Source organism: Pterocles gutturalis, unplaced genomic scaffold (genome assembly GCF_000699245.1).
Source record: "Pterocles gutturalis isolate BGI_N339 unplaced genomic scaffold, ASM69924v1 scaffold17979, whole genome shotgun sequence".
Taxonomy (NCBI): Eukaryota; Metazoa; Chordata; class Aves; order Pterocliformes; family Pteroclidae; genus Pterocles; species Pterocles gutturalis.
In genome coordinates, this window is record NW_010136111.1 from 3,790 (window position 1) to 22,200 (window position 18,411).

At 37.3% G+C, this 18,411-nt stretch overlaps 1 protein-coding gene across 1 annotated transcript in view; it reads left to right on the forward strand.

Moving 5' to 3' along the window:
• Positions 1 to 305: 305 nt before the first annotated feature.
• Positions 306 to 18,411, forward strand: part of LOC104468162 (epidermal growth factor receptor substrate 15-like 1) — a 30,537-nt gene continuing 12,431 nt past the window's right edge. The window contains 23 exon segments of the mRNA XM_010082192.1: positions 306 to 359; positions 581 to 670; positions 1,003 to 1,050; positions 1,457 to 1,552; positions 2,159 to 2,221; positions 3,121 to 3,246; positions 4,187 to 4,246; positions 4,582 to 4,818; positions 5,406 to 5,563; positions 6,210 to 6,366; positions 7,133 to 7,195; positions 7,898 to 7,983; positions 8,187 to 8,259; positions 8,790 to 8,951; positions 9,869 to 9,945; positions 9,947 to 10,058; positions 10,341 to 10,505; positions 11,219 to 11,345; positions 11,468 to 11,518; positions 11,900 to 12,036; positions 13,072 to 13,132; positions 13,515 to 13,597; positions 14,717 to 14,849. Coding sequence (XP_010080494.1) covers positions 3,211 to 3,246; positions 4,187 to 4,246; positions 4,582 to 4,818; positions 5,406 to 5,563; positions 6,210 to 6,366; positions 7,133 to 7,195; positions 7,898 to 7,983; positions 8,187 to 8,259; positions 8,790 to 8,951; positions 9,869 to 9,945; positions 9,947 to 10,058; positions 10,341 to 10,505; positions 11,219 to 11,345; positions 11,468 to 11,518; positions 11,900 to 12,036; positions 13,072 to 13,132; positions 13,515 to 13,597; positions 14,717 to 14,849 — 1,978 coding nt within the window. The 5' untranslated portion in view covers positions 306 to 359; positions 581 to 670; positions 1,003 to 1,050; ... (1 more) ...; positions 2,159 to 2,221; positions 3,121 to 3,210.

The window sequence follows — 18,411 nt, forward strand, 5'->3', positions numbered from 1 at the left end:
TCTGAAATACTTTGGCAAAGAGTTCAAAGCTGTTCTACAAAACCGTATTACTGTATGGTGTTGTTAATCAAAAGTGCGATATAAGTACGAATGCTGGTGAATAAGAAGGTTTAGGAGGTGACAGTAGTCTGTTGGCTGCAAGTTTTGAGTTATCCACACTTAGATTTCAAGTGTCCAGTTTGGAACACAGCGAGTTAACATACCGTTTCATATTTTTGATAGAAATAATAGACAAAGTACTATATGGGGTTTTTTTTCTGGTGGGCTATATGTGATTGCAGTCCATTCTTTATTTTCTCAACATCTCTGTTTTTCAGTTTTCTACTGGAAATCCATTATACGAAACTTATTACAAACAGGTAGGTGTTTTTTTAAAAAAAAAAAAAAAGGTGCACTTTCCTCTACCCCAAGGTTTCCCTGTCTTTCCTTTCCCTATTGCAGTGCTAAGCTGCTGTAAATTCTGCTGAGTGCTAATGCATGCTTGTATAACTCCTTTTGACCTAGAGACAAGACGTTTCATTTCTTATCTGTGCTTTCAGGACAGACATGCTTCAATTGAATGTGAATTTTTATCTTTCAGGTAGATCCAACATATACGGGGAGAGTTGGGGCAAGTGAAGCTGCGCTGTTTCTTAAAAAATCCGGTCTCTCTGATATTATCCTTGGAAAAGTAAGTTGAAGGATTTAGATAATGCAGTAATTGTTTGTACAATTGCTTAAGTGAGCAGAAGGGGTTTGCAAAAAGGAATTTGGTGGAGCACAAATCAGATCCTTTGAACGTTAGCTTAACCACAGATTGGTAATAGCTCCAAGGTTTTGTTCTGAGTTTCATAGGAATCTAAAAGGAAAAATTGTCTCTTGTGTAACACAGTTGAGAATTAAATCACATTGTGTGTCATAACTTGAAAGCTGCAACAAAGAGTTCAAGAAGGCATACAGTATGAACTGTTGAGCTAAGTTTTATTTTAAAATCACAATGGCTTTTATTTTGTATCTCCACAGATATGGGATTTGGCTGACCCGGAGGGTAAAGGATACTTGGATAAGCAGGTAAATGAAATGTGCCTGTAGAGCTCTTATGTTACCTGCCACAGATTAGTCTGGTTTCAAGAAACCCCCTTTACTCAAGTGATGTGTGGATATGGAGAAATTTTTTTAAATGTTACTAATTTTTAAGAAAAATTGTTGAAATTTACTGAATTATGGGAGAATCCTTGAAAACTAGCTTTGAAGTTTTCTGCTCTTTGTTCCATGTTATTGTTAAGTTTTTCCTGAGTCGTCTTTAAAAGCACTGGGATAGTTGTGGCTGTGCAGTTAACTGAGTGGGTCTGTATGTCTGTTGTTTCCATGATTTTCTCAGTTGTATGTGTACAGTGTTAGTAAAAATCATAAATGGCTTACTGGAGACTGATTTAGACTGGTTACTGTTTTTAATAGAAAACATTATTGTTTGTAGGGTTTCTATGTCGCGTTGCGCCTTGTAGCCTGTGCACAGAATGGCCACGATGTTAACCTGAGCAGTCTGAACTTGACTGTGCCACCTCCTAAATTTGTAAGTAACATATCTTTGATGTATGTATGTGTTATATGAGAACTAAGGCTTCAGCTGGAATACCGGAATAATCTTCTGTTTCATAAATGTCATGGTTCTGAGACTTCAGGCTGCTCTCAGATGGTTCTTAAGCTGCAGTTGTGGCTGCCATAGTCCTGTCTTCCCGACGGATACGTATCCGCCCCTTCCTGGGCTGCAGAACTGGTGCAAGTTTAACTGGTCGGCTTGTTCAGGAAGCTGATGTGGCTGAATGCTAAATTTATTAAAAATTTTAAAAACCTATTTTTTGGCTAGGTCAGCAGGAGGGTGTAGTGAAGGGCAAGACTGCAGCTTCGCCTGCAGTAGCTGCCATGGAACCTCCTTTAGTTTGTCTTGGTTCTGTGTGTGGGTACTTAATGCACCTCATGTTTGTATCAGAGTACTGTAATCGTATAAATCAGTATGACTTGTTTTTTGATTTGGGAACATGTGCAGCCTTTTTTCTTTTTTTTCAGTGTAGTTAAGCTTCATGTCTATAGCCATCTCTTAAAGCAATTAATAAAGATTAGAGACAGAAGTGTGTGCATTTTTATATACATACGTACAAATAAATTCTTTAATTTTTAGCATGACTCTAGCAGTCCTTTGCTGGTCACACCACCTTCAACAGAGACTCACTGGGCTGTTAGGGTAAGTGTAAAAGACAACACATTCCATCCATTCTTTGAAAGTAAATATTTTCCTTGTCTGTAATTTTCCCAGTGAGAGAATTCTGTATCAGATACAGTTCCCATTTCAGAAGTCCTCCCTTTCTGATGGCAGACTGTGCGCAACAGAGAATATTGATCTGTAGCTTTATATTTGTAATAAGTATTAAATAAGCCTTTGACAACCCCCGGTGTGATGTTTTTAATACACAATGAATTTTAATCTTCTGCCTGGATTTCTTCCAGAATCCTAATAGTAGGCATGTTCGTGTTTGTATAAAGGAACCCCAGGGAGAATGGCAAAGCATTTCACCAAATCCATCCTGAAGTATTAACTTAAAGCTTGAGTTCATATCTTCTAATTAGTATTCAGTGATACACACAATATATATTATTGGAAAAAAGTAACTTTTGATACATACACGGGAATATTTGTGTTTAGTTAATTTTCGAATGCAAACATGAGATCCTTAATAAAATAACTTCAAATGTTGATTTTTTTTTTGGACTTGCATGTTGTACTTTGAAGCAAATTATTTGGGAAAAATAGTTTTTAGTTCTACAGAGTTTGCCCAAGTTGGTTTGAAATCTGGTCAGCAGTGTTTTAATCAGAATGCATTGTCCTTTTAGAACACTACAGAAGCGCATCTTGTACACTGCATGTTAAAATCTCTTTGTTATCTTAACCCTAGCTTTGAAATTAAGTTCCTAAATCTAGCTCTGTGGGGTTTACATTTAAATACAGCGTGGTGGCACTTGCAAGAAAGTTTGGAAATTTAGAATGAATACAATATGACCAGTCTTAATTTCTTGCAAGATCTCATTTTCAACACTCACACAGGCACACTTTTTTACTTATTCAGGCTATTTCTTACCAACTAGGTGGAAGAAAAAGCAAAGTTTGATGGTATTTTTGAAAGCCTTTTGCCAGTAAATGGTTTACTTTCAGGAGACAAAGTAAAACCAGTACTGATGAATTCAAAGCTACCTCTTGATATCCTAGGAAGGGTGAGTATGCTGTTTAGCTAATCTCTTTTTAGCTTCTCATAGTTGCAGTGTTAAATATTTAAATGTAACTTGCCGACATAGATCAGGTTTTGGCTGAGATTTTACATCAAGTGCATGCTATATAGCAAGAACATTAAGTAGGCTCTGGAGTCTTCCACTTAGAAATAAGAATAATAGTAGTAATTTGGGCCCTAGCGTAGATTGGCTTCATTATCTATGTATTCATTTTAAGAGCTGGAAATTTTGATTGTGGTTGTTTAAAAACAAGAAAAAGCTTTCCTGAACCGTAATAGCTTTTATAACATTTAGGTTTTTTTCCAAATACAAGTTATTAGGCATACCATTAAATCTATCCACTGTTTGTACAAGAGAACACTTTAAAACATCCTAGCTTATTGTAGCTGTCAAATTGTCAAACATTTTTTTTCCTCTATGTTTCTAAATACTTCAGGGATCTGAGTTTAGTGCATCCGTTGCATGTTTGCAAGGGAAGCAAGCCTTAAAGTATTTTTCTGCTTCCATTTAAAACATGTATTCTTTAATGTTTTGCATATTGATATGACTGAGAATTAATACGTTCCATATGAGAGCTGTATCTGTGTTACATCCTTTCCTCTCTTCAGGAGGAACTGCCTCTGTCTCTATATTATCTACAGATCAGAGTATGGTTTGTTTTAGTTCTGTACTTGAATATTGTGAAGTACTGTCTTGAAAGGCTTTGTGTTTGATCTTGTTATTGTCACGATAGAAAGGCAGGAAGCTGCTTCTTGTTCCAGAAACAGATGAGGTGTTTAGCATGGGTCTAATATAACTAGAATGATTTTTCACAAAAATCTATTAGGAGTCTTTAGAGAGCATGCTTAATATGATGGTGATTAACATCAAAAGCACAAAAGGTAACTTGTTCTCTAAATCATTGTTCTTATCATAATTGCTGCAGGTCTGGGATCTCAGTGATATTGATAAAGATGGTCACCTGGACAAGGACGAATTTGCTGTGGTAGGTTGCTTTTCATTCTCAATTCAGTGTGTCTGCTAGAGCAAATTGCTCAGTTTTTTCCTCAAGAGCTTTGCTGCTGCTTCTGCTGCAGTCGACTGTTCTAATCTAAATTGTTCACATGGAGCTATTCAGTGATCTTTTTTTTTTCTCAAATCCATCTACTGACTTTTGCCTGTGTCATCAAGGTCAGGGAATTACGTTCAAAATTATCTGCTCTGGTTTACATCTCTAATCTTACTGTCTCTGTTGTACTAATACATAAATGACTGACACTGGAAAATCTTGTTGCTTTTTCTTCTAATTGTTAATGTTATCTGACCTTTTTGCCTTTGCAGGCAATGCATTTGGTTTACAGAGCTCTTGAGAAAGAGCCAGTTCCTTCACTATTACCCCCTTCTCTCATACCACCTTCTAAAAGAAAGAAGACACCTGTCTTTCCTGGTGCAGTTCCCGTTCTCCCTGCAAGTCCTCCACCAAAAGACAGCCTCCGCTCTACCCCATCTCATGGTAGTGTCAACAGTCTGAACAGCACAGGGAGTTTGTCTCCCAAGCACAGCATCAAACAAGCACAGGTACAGAGCTACAAAGCTTTTTTTTTTTTTTGTATCAGTAAACTGCAGGAAAAAATAAAACAGCTTTTTGATTTCTGCCTCATGTGAGCACTTTTCTGGAAGTGTGTTTATTTTTGGGTGATCTGGATGGAGGGAATGAAATGAAAACCGTAAGACTTGGAAGAAGAGCAGAGAAATTTTAGTCAGAGTAACATGAGGTTGCGAATCTTACAGGGAATCTTCCCTTTCCGTAGAAAGTGAAACCATAGAAGGGTTTTATTCATGTATCTGCTTTAATACCAAAGAATCATTAGTGTACCTTCAAAGCTCCTATGTTCTTAGCATGAGGACTTAGCATGCCTGGTTGGGTCCGTATTTCCAAAGACTGACTATTTTTCAACCGATGAATAGCTGTTTATCAATATTTATAATTCAGGTAAAAAGTATTAAGCTAAAACATTCATGGGAAGAGGGGAACTATGTATTTACCGAGCAGATTTGCTTGTGCAAGATGTTCAGCACGTCCAGCTCAGAATAATGTCGTATATACTCAGTGTGTTGATAAAGACTGTTTGTCTTCTTTTGAAATATCAAACTTTGTTTTACAGCCATCTGTGAATTGGGTAGTACCAGTGTCTGAAAAAGTTCGATACGATGAAATTTTCTTAAAAACGGACACAGACATGGATGGTTTTGTGAGTGGCCAAGAAGTGAAGGACATTTTTATGCATTCAGGTCTGTCTCAGAATCTCCTAGCACATATATGGTAAGAATTCCCTAGTAGCTGTATTTTTGTAACTTGCATATCTGGGAAGTGTGCTGGTTTTGACTGGGATAGAGTTAATTTTCTTCACAATAGTTAGTACCAGGATAAGTTTTGGATTCGTGCTGGAAACAGTGTTGATATCACAGGGATGTTTTAGTTATGCTGACACAGAGTCAAGGCCTTTTCTGCTCCTCACCCCACCCCACAGCAAGCAGGCTGGGGGTGCACAGGAAGCTGGGAGGGGACACAGCTGGGACAGCTGACCCCAACTGACCAGAGGGATGTTCCACACCGTATGACATCCTGTTCAGCATATAAAGCTGGGGAAGAAGAAAGAAGGGGGGGCATTTGGAACGATGGTGTTTGTCTTCCCAAGCAAGTAACGGTTACGTGTGATGGAGCCCTGCTTTCCTGGGGATGGCTGCACACCTGCCTGCCCGTGGGAAGCAGTGAATGAATTCCTTGTTTTGCTTTGCTTGCATGCAGGGCTTTTCATTATGTCTCGTAAAATACTGCTCTGTTTACTCTTTCAGTAGAATAAGCTCTGATGAGGCTTAATCAATAGAACAATGGATGTATATGGGTGGTAGAGGAGAAATGAGCTTTTCTTGTTTATAAGTATGATCAATTTATTTTTTTTTACCAGGGCTTTGGCAGACACAAGACAGATGGGGAAGCTAAGTAAAGATCAGTTTGCACTAGCAATGTATCTCATTCAACAGAAGGTCAGTAAAGGAATTGATCCTCCACAAGTGTTGTCCCCGGATATGATCCCTCCCACAGAGAGGAACACTCCCATACAGGTAAGTCGTTGATTATTTGTAGATAATACTGAACTTATGTGTTTTGAAAGTAGTGGGCTTTGAGTATTAATTTTGTAACTCTTCTTTGTGATATAACAGTAAGGAATTGCCAGTTTTTTTCTTTTATATCCTCTTAAAAATTCTTTAACATTTGGTAATATACATAAATTTTTAACAACACAAGACAGTAAATAAAGAAGAATGCAGTAGAATATTCCATAAATAAAGGAATAATAACCCTGAGAAAAGCCTAGCATAAAAAATGCTACTTTATCATAGAGAAGTGGGGGGTTTTTTTAACATCAGGGAACTGTTAAAAGCAACTGTGAAAAGATGGTTTAGTAGCCTGTCCCTGGCTGTGATCAGAACCAAATTCATCCCATGAAAATATAAAAATTTTTGATGGCTAAATGAGGAATGATGAATTCCTAGTTTCTGGGAGTTGGTGGTTGATTCATCCCTTGTAGCATGACAGTCTGTAGTCCTGTATCCATCCCTGTGAATACCATTTTCCTGGAGTATCTAATCTTTTACTGAACCCTGCTTTGCTCCTTTCCTCAATAGTGTCTTACTGTATTTCTGAAACTTAAATGAGTAAATACTTCTGTCGTGTCAATACATTCATCTTTTTCTATAAATTATATAGTATTTTATTTTACTTTTTGTTACTTTCCCTATCCAGAAAGCTTTTGAGCCTTTAAATATGTTTTCATTGTTGCTGTTGCTCTCGTCCTTTTAAGGTTTTTCCTATATCCTTTTTCTATAGACTCTGTCAGGTTACTTGACCCCTGTAGGAACTGAGATCTCAGCACTAACAGAAATGCGTCGTGTGAGTAACTGTAACGTCCAAAAGAATGCAAATTTGTTCATGTATGCTACTTGCAACTTTTTAAAAGTTTTTATTTCTACACCTTCTCTTGTCTCTTTGCTGTTGTGTTCTGCTCAGTGACAGTGATTTTTTTTTTCAAAGAACTAGCAATCCTTTTTATAATAATGACAAATTTTGTACCAATTGCTGAGATCCTTTCTTAAGGACATCTAATAACAATTTTCTTGCCTAAAAGGCAAGAGATACCCTCTGCATCTTCCCTGATCCATACCTGACCGGCTGTAGAAATGACCTGCACTGCAGGAAATTGGGTATAATTGCAGAAATGGGCATTAATTTGAGGCAGGGCTCAAGAAGACTGAAATTACAGTCTGATTTAATTGAATTTCATGGAAGCTTTGCTATTGACTATAGCAGAGATGAGTTTTTAGGTTTTAAATTTTAATTCTACCATTTCCTGTAGTTTATTCATTTACATTGTGCATGTCCTATCTGTTAAATGGGAACAGAGAAAGTTCTCGTGTCTCACAGGTGGAATTGTGTGGCATGCGCAGTGGTTGTTGCATAATAATTTAATGTCTCTCATAGAATTTTGCAAATACATGTAATGAGGATTGTGTCCCACCTTTGTCCTCAGCCTTTGTAAAGGAAGATCTTCTGTTACAACTTGGCATTTTAACAGAATTATTTCATTCTTAACAGGATAGTTCAAGTTCCGTTGGATCAGGAGAATTTACAGGGGTGAAGGAACTGGATGATATTAGTCAAGAAATTGCACAGCTGCAGAGGTAATAGTTGTGGACTATTAACAAAATCTTGGAGTGGGAGGACCAATTAAATGACCTTTACTTCTTTAAAGAATGTATCAGAATATGGGCTGGCGTTTTTGGCAATATGATGTTTCCAGAATAATATTTAATTGATTTTTGCATGCTTGTGTGTATTGTATTATTTAACTAATCGTGAATGCATGTGCTTGTTTATCTTACAGAGAAAAATATTCTCTAGAGCAGGACATTAGGGAGAAGGAAGAATCAATCAGACAGAAAACCAATGAAGTTCAGGTAAAAGCTCTTGATTATTGTTATTAATTTTCATTTTAATATAAAACAATATATGGGGAATTAAGCATTCTTCTATCTTTCCTTAAGTTGCTTCTGGGTAAGTCTTTCCTCCTTTCATGGGATTTTTGTCTAACTTATAGAAAGATCTTTATGTTCCTGTTCTCCGTCAGCAATGTTTTCTTCTGATGCTGGTTAATATAAATAGAAGATAAGACATTTCAAACTGTTCGTGTATTTTTTGTTAGTGTTTGACCAGTACTCTTTGATTTCCTAAATTACAGCGTTAGATTAGATAATTAGGATAGCTCAATTACGTGTGCTCTGTGTCACAGTCTCTTTTCATCTTGTGGGCACTGATGTTGTTTCCTGCTGTCTCATACAAGTTCCTGCAGAAACAAAACGTATGCATGCAGGGAATAGCCTATATAACATAGAAATCTTTTGGAGCTTGGCAGCCTGTTTGTCTGTGGTTGATCATTCCTATAAGACAACAGCTAAATATAACTTACAAATTGTGGAATTTTCCTCAGGAACTACAAAATGATTTAGATAGGGAGACAAGTAACTTACAAGAGCTCGAGGCTCAGAAACAAGATGCCCAAGACCGCCTGGATGAAATGGACCAGCAGAAAGCCAAACTGAAAGATATGCTGAATGATGTAAGGCAGAAATGCCAGGAAGAAACACAGGTGGTGAGTGTATGTTAATTCTGGACATGCTCGAGAGTATTGTGTCTTTTGTTGAAGGAAATTCTATTTATTTAATGAATAAGCTTGCGTGCTGGAGAGTATTGTGTCTTTTGTTGAAGAAAATTCTATTTATTTAATGAATAAGCTTGCTTTGTTTATTCATTTTTTGCCATAAATAGCAATTTCCACACAAACACAGAGGTCCAAGAAAGGATTTTGCTAACCCTGATACCTTTCATAATGGTCATAAATGGGTTGAAGCAGATGATCTCCAGGGCTTCCTTTCTACATAAATTGTTATTGTTCTGTGAATATACGAAACATTTATTCAACCCAATAGGGTAGCTGAGAAGCATTATTCCCGACCCATGAGACAGTCCCTGGGCCGTGGTGTGTATTTTAATCACTGTGAACCTCCTGTCAGTATTCTGAGTTAAAAGTGAGGTTTCAGGGGTGTGCAATTACCAATATCGCTAGCATGTTGTCTTCATGTAGAAACTTAGTGTATAAGGTCATGGAAGAAGGTGTATAAGGAGAGTCATACACGACTGTGTAATTTTAACTCTCATCGGAGTTAAAAATAAACTTTATAATACTCAATAAATGTTTGAATGGAAAATGAGCCAAGTTCTGAATACTACAAGGTAACAATATAAGAAACACCCTCTAGTTACCTTTATAATTAGTGTGGTATTTGTCATTTAATATTTCTTGGGTTTACTGAATGTACTATGTGCTTTTATCAAGGATTTTGTGTAACATACTAAGAAGCGTAGAGTTCTTCATATTAAGTTCTTGTTATCTTCTGTAGCAGTTGATAGGTTGCTTTACAACTTTCTGTTATTTATTATAAATTCATAATTTATGAAGTTACATTTATTTCAGGTTTCACTCTTGATTTTTGTAACGTTTTGTTTCAGATCTCATCCCTAAAAATGCAGATTCAATCTCAGGAATCAGATTTAAAATCACAAGAAGATGACCTTAATAGAGAAAAAAAACCGCCTCCAGCAAGAAGAGACTCAGCTAGAGCAGAGTATCCAGGCTGGAAAAGTGCAGCTTGAAACAATAATCAAATCTTTAAAATCAACACAGGAAGAAATAAACCAGGTATTCACTGTAGTTTATACAACTTCTTTTTTGCTTCTTGAAAGGCTTAAAAGTTTTAATATAAACTAGAAAGATTATTTTTCAGAAGAGGAAAAAAAATAACTAGTTCTTGAAATAAGCCTTTTTGACTGGTGCTTAGTAGGTTAATTCCCAGTTTGAGTCAGGAAAAGTTTAACTCCGGTGGGGGGAAAATGCAACTGTCTTGCAACCACATTTAATGAGAATGCCAGAATGACAGTGTTATTGAATGTGTAACGTACTAAAGCATTTTTCACTGCTTAGGCAAGAAGTAAACTTTCTCAACTTCAAGAGAGTCATCAAGAAGTCAGTAAGAGCATAGAAGAGTATAATGAAGCTCTCAATGGGATTCACGGCGGTAGTCTGACGAATTTAGCAGACATAAGTGAAGGCCTTGAGCAGACGGAAAGAAACAATTATGGAACTATGGTAAAAAAAAAATTTACTGTTGTTTAGTGTGTGTTACAATAATTAGGTTTGTAACTTACACCTAATCTGAAATTAAGATGTTTGTTTAGTTGGTTTTTGGTATGTTAGTAAATATCGTGATCCTTGTAAGGTAGCACTCTCCAGTGCAAGGCAAAGATTTTAACACTCATGGAAAACCTGATTTTTTTTAAGCTTTGGGTTAGATGTTGTGCTAGGATTTTGTGCCTATGTAACTCTAGCAGTATGGGTATGTAAGCAAACTATAATTATGTAAACAAAAAGAAAAGGTCATGTTAACCCTTGATTTGTAACCTGGCAACATCTTTCAAAGAGTCACAGAATGGTTTGGGTTGGAAGGGACTGTAAAATCATCAAGTTCCAACCCTCTGCCATGGGCAGGGACACTTTCCACTAGATGAGGTTGCTCAAAGCCTCATCCAGCCTGGCCTTGATCTTTAGTCTCAGGAAATAGGTAGGACTTTATTTCCAGTTCAAGTGTTCTGGTTTTTTCTTGCTAGTTTTCAGGTTTACCAAGGTGACACCTTCTGAAAAGTAGTTACTTGCTTAGAAGCCACTTATTCAGAAAGTTCTTTAGGAAGTCACTTTTAAGATCATTAAATGGGAACCAAGATACTGTAGAATTTCTGCTAAATGGGTAAATGAGCATTTTAATCATGCAAAGTTGCTGTAATGTTTCTCCTCTTCATTTTTAGGATGATCCGTTTAAGAATAAAGCCTTGATGTTTACCAATAATACACAAGAATTGCACACAGACCCATTCCAGTCAGAAGATCCTTTCAAATCTGATCCATTTAAGGGAGCAGACCCTTTCAAAGGCAGTAAGTGACCAATCGCTTACCTGAAACCTTGAAGACCAATTGTTGAGTAAACGATATTCTCACAGACTTCTTTCATCTTGCTAAATAGTGGATGAAACAAATGATTTTTCTATTCTGCATAGGTGACCCATTCCAGCATGATCCTTTTGCAGAACAACCACCTGCTCCAGCAGGTAATAGCCCTTTTGATGACAGGACGGATGTGATATAAACAATTTCTAGCCAAACACAAAGATTTCCCAAGGTTTTCCTGGCTTCAGATTTTTGATTTGCATGTGGGAAGTTAGAAACCTGCCAGGGTGTGTAGTCAGGATCAATATGTTAATAACATGCATGTAACTCCTTAAGTCCATAACCTTAATATAACTGTGTACTTGTTCAAACTTAGTAAATACCCTGCTTAGAGAGGTATCTGGAAGCTTTATCAAATTTAGCAAATCATTGTGTGTTTTTGTAAGAAAAATTACATCAGTGAGTATGAGGTCAAATAGAGAATGGTTTGTTATGGACGCACTAGGTGCTAAATTCTGTTTACCTTTTAATACTCCTTCTAGATCCATTTGGTGGGGATCCGTTTAAGGAAAGTGACCCATTTCATAGTTCTGCCCCTGAGGATTTCTTCAAGAAACAGGTGAAGAGCGACCCATTTACCTCAGATCCATTCACAAAACCCCCTGCACTGCCCTCAAAGGTCAGTAATTTTTAAATCTACACATAATAGTTCTCTTTACTATTGAGAAGCCTGTTGTCTGAAAGCTAAAAGGAACGAAATATCACTAAATACTTTTCTCCTAACTGGTGAAATATGATTAATGTTGTTCTTAATTTTAAGTATGGATTGTTAAGGCAGTCAGCAATTTGTTCTTTCCAGTTCTGTGATAATTATGTATATTCACCATGAAGATGCAGTTAGGTGGATTTTTTTTATTATTTTTTTTTTTTCTGTTGGGAGCTTCAAACCACCAGCACCCCCTCGTTCACACCGTTACCTCCATTCCATCCATGTTTCTATTTGTGCAGTCACACAGTGAATCGGATGGAGGAACTGATTTGGCTGAAGGATTACTGAGCCGCCAACAGATACCAGAGCCAACACAGTGGAAGGACTATAGTCACAGTTCTTCAGCTGTTGGTTGGGGGGCGTATGGAATTTTTTTTTTGCTTTTTAATTAATCCTTTCCCTCACCCTTATGTCTTTCATTGACTATTGCCACCCAAGGGTTAGAACAGTATTCCAGTATCAGTCAGTGAGAGGTTAGCTTGTCTTGAAACGTAGGTTTGTACTTAAGTAACAGCAGACTTTTCAAACTGGAGAGCAACTGTAAACACCATCTATTTAGAAAGAAGAAATATATACAGACTTTCTGAATTAATAATAGTGTAAATGCCTGACCTGGAACTTCAGTCTCTGTTGCTTAAAGACTGAGCACTTCTGGCTGTAATTTCTTATTTTGCCCTGGTAACTAATTGCTTGTATTTCATTCTGATGCACTTTTCACTGGAATGTGTTTTGCTTGTAGGTACTTGGTGTTTTATTCAATGCTATCAGTTGTCAAATGCACTAATAATGCACATTTCCAGTCAATTTTATCCTACTGTATGTCCACGGAACAGAGTGGTCTGAAATTGGAAATAATTTGTCTTAAAGTGAGAGATTTTGATAGGCATAAAAAGACAAGTGCACAGTACAGCAGAACAATAATTCTGTATATCTGTTCTTATTTAGCCTGACCCTTTTGAAAGCAGTGATCCTTTTACGTCTTCCAGTATCTCTTCAAAAGGTCCAGGTAAGAAGAAAAAGTTTTCTCATGAAGATGAATAAGTAGGTATCTCTTTATTAGAGAAGAATCAAATGTAAAAGTTGAGAATGAAGAGAGCATCTTGTGAACTGTTGGCAAATACCATTGTGTTCCTGTTACAGATTATGAAGATTAAGTCTTTGCGTACAGTTTATACCTCACTTTCTTATTTCCTTTTTTTTTTCTTCCTCCAAACAACTGGTAGAAACCTGTTATTTTATGGAATTTGTTTTTAACATTTCATGCCAGGTCAAAATGCAAATGTTTCTTAATCACCTGCCTAGTTTTGTACTTCATTGGCACCAAGCATTCTTCATAATTCTTAAGGATTCTTTAAAATAACTTTTTTTTTTCCTTGTGTCTGTTTCAGATCCATTTGGAACACTGGATCCATTTGGAAGTGGTGCTTTCAGTAGTGGTGAGGGATTTGCAGACTTCAGTCAGATGTCAAAGGTAAAGGTTACAAGGAAAGCAACTGTCCTTTTAAAAAGTTACGTACAGATACTTTTTTTGAAGGGTGTGAGATGAGTGGAGCTTTTCAGCTGACAACCCACTTTTGTTAACCTTTTTCCGATTGACCTCACCAGTTACTTAGCAGAGCATTTTCCGTTCACCTCAGATACGGAAAAATCTAACCAAGACCGGTAGATTCAGCAAGGATCAATCAACTTTTCACAAACATTTTCAAATACCAGAGAAGCAAAATAAATAACTTCTAGTTTTTACTTGTAAGAAAAAAGTGGTTTTCCCAGATATTAATATATTTCAGTGTCCAACTTTCCTCTGAGTCCTGAAGTCTGCTTCTTGGGTGCTTCATCTCTCATAGTGTCCTGACTTGTTCTTAAACTTCTCTGTGAGTATGGGGAACCAGAGGAAGGTGGAAAACATGGTGTGCTGACATTTCATAGCTCTTAACAGAATTGCTGTTTCTTTGGTGTCTTGGTATAAACTGAGTATATGGGATATTTCAGCTAGAAGTAGGTCCTTACCTCCTCGTCTGGATCTGTCACAGTCTGCTGTTGGCTTTCTGAGATGGAGTTTGGAATTTACAGTTGACATCAGTTGCCCAACTTAGTTCCACAATAACACTTGAACATTGTAGAGTAAATGTTAACTAGAAAATACATTGTCCTATCACTTCTTGTATTTTTTTTCCTAACTTTTCTTACTGTTTTTTGTGGGTGTTTTAGCTCTCCACTAGGTGGCAACAGCCTTTACAAATATGTGTTTGCCTGTTCCTGAATCTGTTTATCAGAGTGAAGGCTAGACTGTAGTATGACCGTTCATTGCCAAACAGTAAAAAGAAGAGTTTTACTTCCTTTTATTTTTCTCTGTAGCTTTTTGCTAGGACTAAAAGTTCCAGCAGTACAAGTGATTAAGAGCATAAGTAATGCTGAATGTTAGTGAAATCCTAGTACTTCTGTCAGTGGGCGTTAGCCTTGTACACCACTGACATAATTCTGTATATCTGTCCTCATTTTTTGAAGTTAAGGCTTGTACTTGAGTTGTAACTTTCATGAAACAACAGGTATTCTACAATGTGCTTACATTCTTTTCCTTTTTTTCGTGCAGTCAGTAGCTCCAGACCCCTTTGCCTCCTCTTTTGGAGGGATGGGATTCTCAGATGACCCTTTCAAAAGCAAATCAGACACACCAGCGTTACCACCGAAGAAAAATGTCCCTCCACGACCCAAGCCACCCAGTGGTAAGGAGGCTTTCTTTTTTTAATAGCCAGTTCCCCCAAATTTTTCGTATATTTTTGGACATAAGGACAAGTTGACAATCTTTTACCTCGTTATCTTGTATTTCACCCATAGAGGAAGGTATGAGATGGTCGGTAAACTGGCAGGAATTGTCAGCAGACCAGACTGGTACTCTTCAGGCTGGAAGAGTATAAATCTCCTGAATTGAAAATAAGATCTCTTTTAGTGGAGATTCAACTTCTACTTGTTCGCCCTCCCTAGAGTTGATTTTCAAAGCACTTGGATGCCAGTGAAACCACTTAGAGCTGATGGTTTCAAGTCTCCTTTTCACAACAGTGGTATAGTTCAGTTAATACTGCATAGCTGTGAACATTTAGTTGGTTAAAAAAAAAAAAAAAAAAGCTGGATTCTGCTTGCGAATAGGCAAATTTTGGATCCAAATATGTGGATTGTCTACATTTCTGCTGTTGCATTTTGGAGCAAATCATGTACCCTGCACCCATCCTGTTTATAACAGATATTTTTGATCTGACTGGTTTTGCAAACCAGTTGTGCTAGAACCAGCTCCTTGGATAATGTCAAAAGTGCATTAACTGTCCCATAGATCAATACAAGGCTTGGAAAATATGATTTAATACAGTAGACTTATGAGCAGGCCGTTGCAGCAGCATTAGTTTGTTCCTATTTCCTATGATTTTATTGCTGGAGAGATGTTGATGCACACTAAAACCCTGAAATGAAATGGTGAGGTTCTGTGTAGGTGAGTATTGATGAAATTTGTCAGGAAATGCTCTAGGATTGTGGAAAAGTTTTTGAAGCCCTCTGTTCCATGCTTGCTTTGTGGAAATATTTTCTGCCATTGAGGTACTAGAGAGCCTTCAGTAATTAAAAAAGCCCATAATATGTAATGTTGACAAATATGAGCTAGTAGGACAGAAATTAATAAAAGCAGAAATATAAAAGCCCAAAGTAATGTTATTTGCCATTGTGAATGATGTTATTTTTCATTCTTTATTTGGTTTTCAAGGGAAGTATGTTAAGTGGCCATCTTTTTAAGAAATGTCTGCAAGAAATAATTTAGTGTTTAAAGGGCCTATATAAAGTTGAATGAGTCAAACAAATACTAAATATACCTGTATTATCTCTTTCATGTGGTTTCCTTCTGTTTCTTGTTCGAAACATGATTATTCCTAGCAAATACAGTGTAATAGTAGCAGCAAAGATGAGAAATACATGAGGATTGACTCACCTACATGGGGATTTTTTTTGGATTTATGTTTCTTCCCTCTTTTGTACATATTGAGGAATTGTGGAGAACATGTAGCTTTAATACTTTGTTTTGAATTTAGATGTGTGCAGTCAGCCTTTAATCAGTCTTTTAAAAAAATTTGTTTAAATGTGCACCTTCCCCTCTTCTTGGGAGACACAATATTTGTAAGGTTTCGCTGCTCTACCAAAAGCAAATGTTGTTATGATAAAATAGACTAAGGAGGAAACAAAGCAGGGGTTTTTTTAAAGCAGATGAGCCTCGTGCTTATGCAGTTATACCCCTCCCTTCCTTCCACAACTAAGGCAATCTTCAGTGGTTACTTGAAGCATGAGAAATTATATAGTAATATACTGCGATTCTAGCAACAGATACAGGCGTACAAGTGTGTGTTAGAAATGGGAACGCTGCTCAGAAAACAAACAACAGACAAGAAACTTCCGTTGTTTCTTACTTTTCTCATTGGTCTGTTTAATTAAAAAACAAGTAGGTGATAAAGATCTTGCTGAAGGATGAATAAATGCTAGTTATTACCAGATAAATCTGTAGTTTGCCTTTCTGTGTTCCCAGTTCATATTCTTTTTTAGTAAAACTGTTATTTCTGTTGGAAGGGATTGTTAATATTGAAAAGCACTTGTATGGTTTGCTTGCATTTTGTTAGGCAGGTGCAATGAAGATCGAATAGAAAGCTTTACTTGTCCTCAACACTCTGCAGTCAAATAGAAAAATACTAATATTTTTGCAGAGCATTGAAAAGCTGTCTGATTTCCCAAATAGTTGTTGGTAGGGGAAACTAGTAAAATCTACCAGGGATTGTTCCCAATTCGGTGCTTTTCCTCATACAAAGTTTTTTAGGAGCTATGTGACATGCAAGCATTGTCTGATCACTCTGTCGAGGTATTGCAGGGAGTCCAGGACGATCCACGTGTGGCCAGAGTGTGCCACGGTTCCCTTCTTGCCCGCATGCCTGTGTTTTGTCCAGATGAAGGAGGAGTCGTGCAGCAGGTCTCCTTTCTTCACAGAGGCAGAGCAAACCTTTGGAACCAAACACGGGGCCACTTCAGGCATTACCTCTCTTTACCATTTAGTGAAGGTCAGATCAAAAAGCCTTCAGATGTACCTGGAGAAACCTGTAAAAGGAATATGTAGTTCAGATTTCATAAAAAGGCTCTGGAGACAGTCTTCATACCATGCTTAAGGGAACTTCTCTGCTCCTGCCAGCTTTGTCAGCAGCAGGATTGCCCTGGGTAATCATTATCTAGCCTTATAAATCCTGACCTGTTTGCTGGCTGCTTGTAAAGTCAGGGTGGGTTGTTGGCTGTTTTGGTTGGTTTGTTTGGTTTTAGTTAGTGTTTGATTTTTTTTCCAAAACTTGGACATTGAAAAGCAGCCATGATCCGTATTAACAAATCACAGCTGTCTGTGGTTGTTGGTGGCTGGCGAGGATAGGCCAGCACTGTGTGGCATGGATTAGACACCTTTGAGATCTGTCTTTTCCTTCTCGAAAACTCAGGTTAAGAGAGGGGATGGCAACCATGAGATTATTTCTTTAAAGTTGTGTCTTAGACTGAATCTCAGGCTTATGCTTATTCTGTTCTTCGTAAACAATTTTTCTTCTTCCTTGCTCCTTTTTGAACCAAAGTCTTTCAAGATCTTTTAGATGTTAGAGTCTTAAACTGATCCTTGCTTGAGCCAAGAGAAATTTCATGTTTGTTTTTCTGATTAAATACTTGATGGTGGTTTTTCAGTAAAGTGCAGAATCTTTAAAGAGAATTGGAGGAAGGCTAATAAATCAGTGAATAAAAAAAAGAATGACAAGGAGAAGGTGTTTCCAAAGCAGCAAGCCTGGATACCGGTGAACATCAAAGCTCCAACATATCTGTTGCATGCAAAGATTTGAAAAATCAGTATCTCTGTCCTTTACCTGGTTTAAGATGCTCTTTTTAGGTTGAGGAAGATCAGCTAAGCAAAAGGTCTTTAGCTTTTCTGACTAGATGGTTCTAATAAAAAATCCCCAAGGATTTTTGGGGATTATGCACAAGGATATGTGCATGTTCTTTGTCTTCAGGAATGTGTTCGTAGGCCATGAAGTTCCTAACGGACATGAGGTTTCGTACAGCTCCCCTGGGACTTGGCTGAAGTAATTCAATGTTCACCAAGTGGTACTGGAGAACTTGAAGGTCTCTTTGGAGAGAAGTGGAAAGTTTTCTGTATTTATTGATGCTGTATCTTGAATAATGCTCAAAAAGCACCAAAAAATGATCCAGATAGAAACAAGCCCGTGCTTTGCATAATGG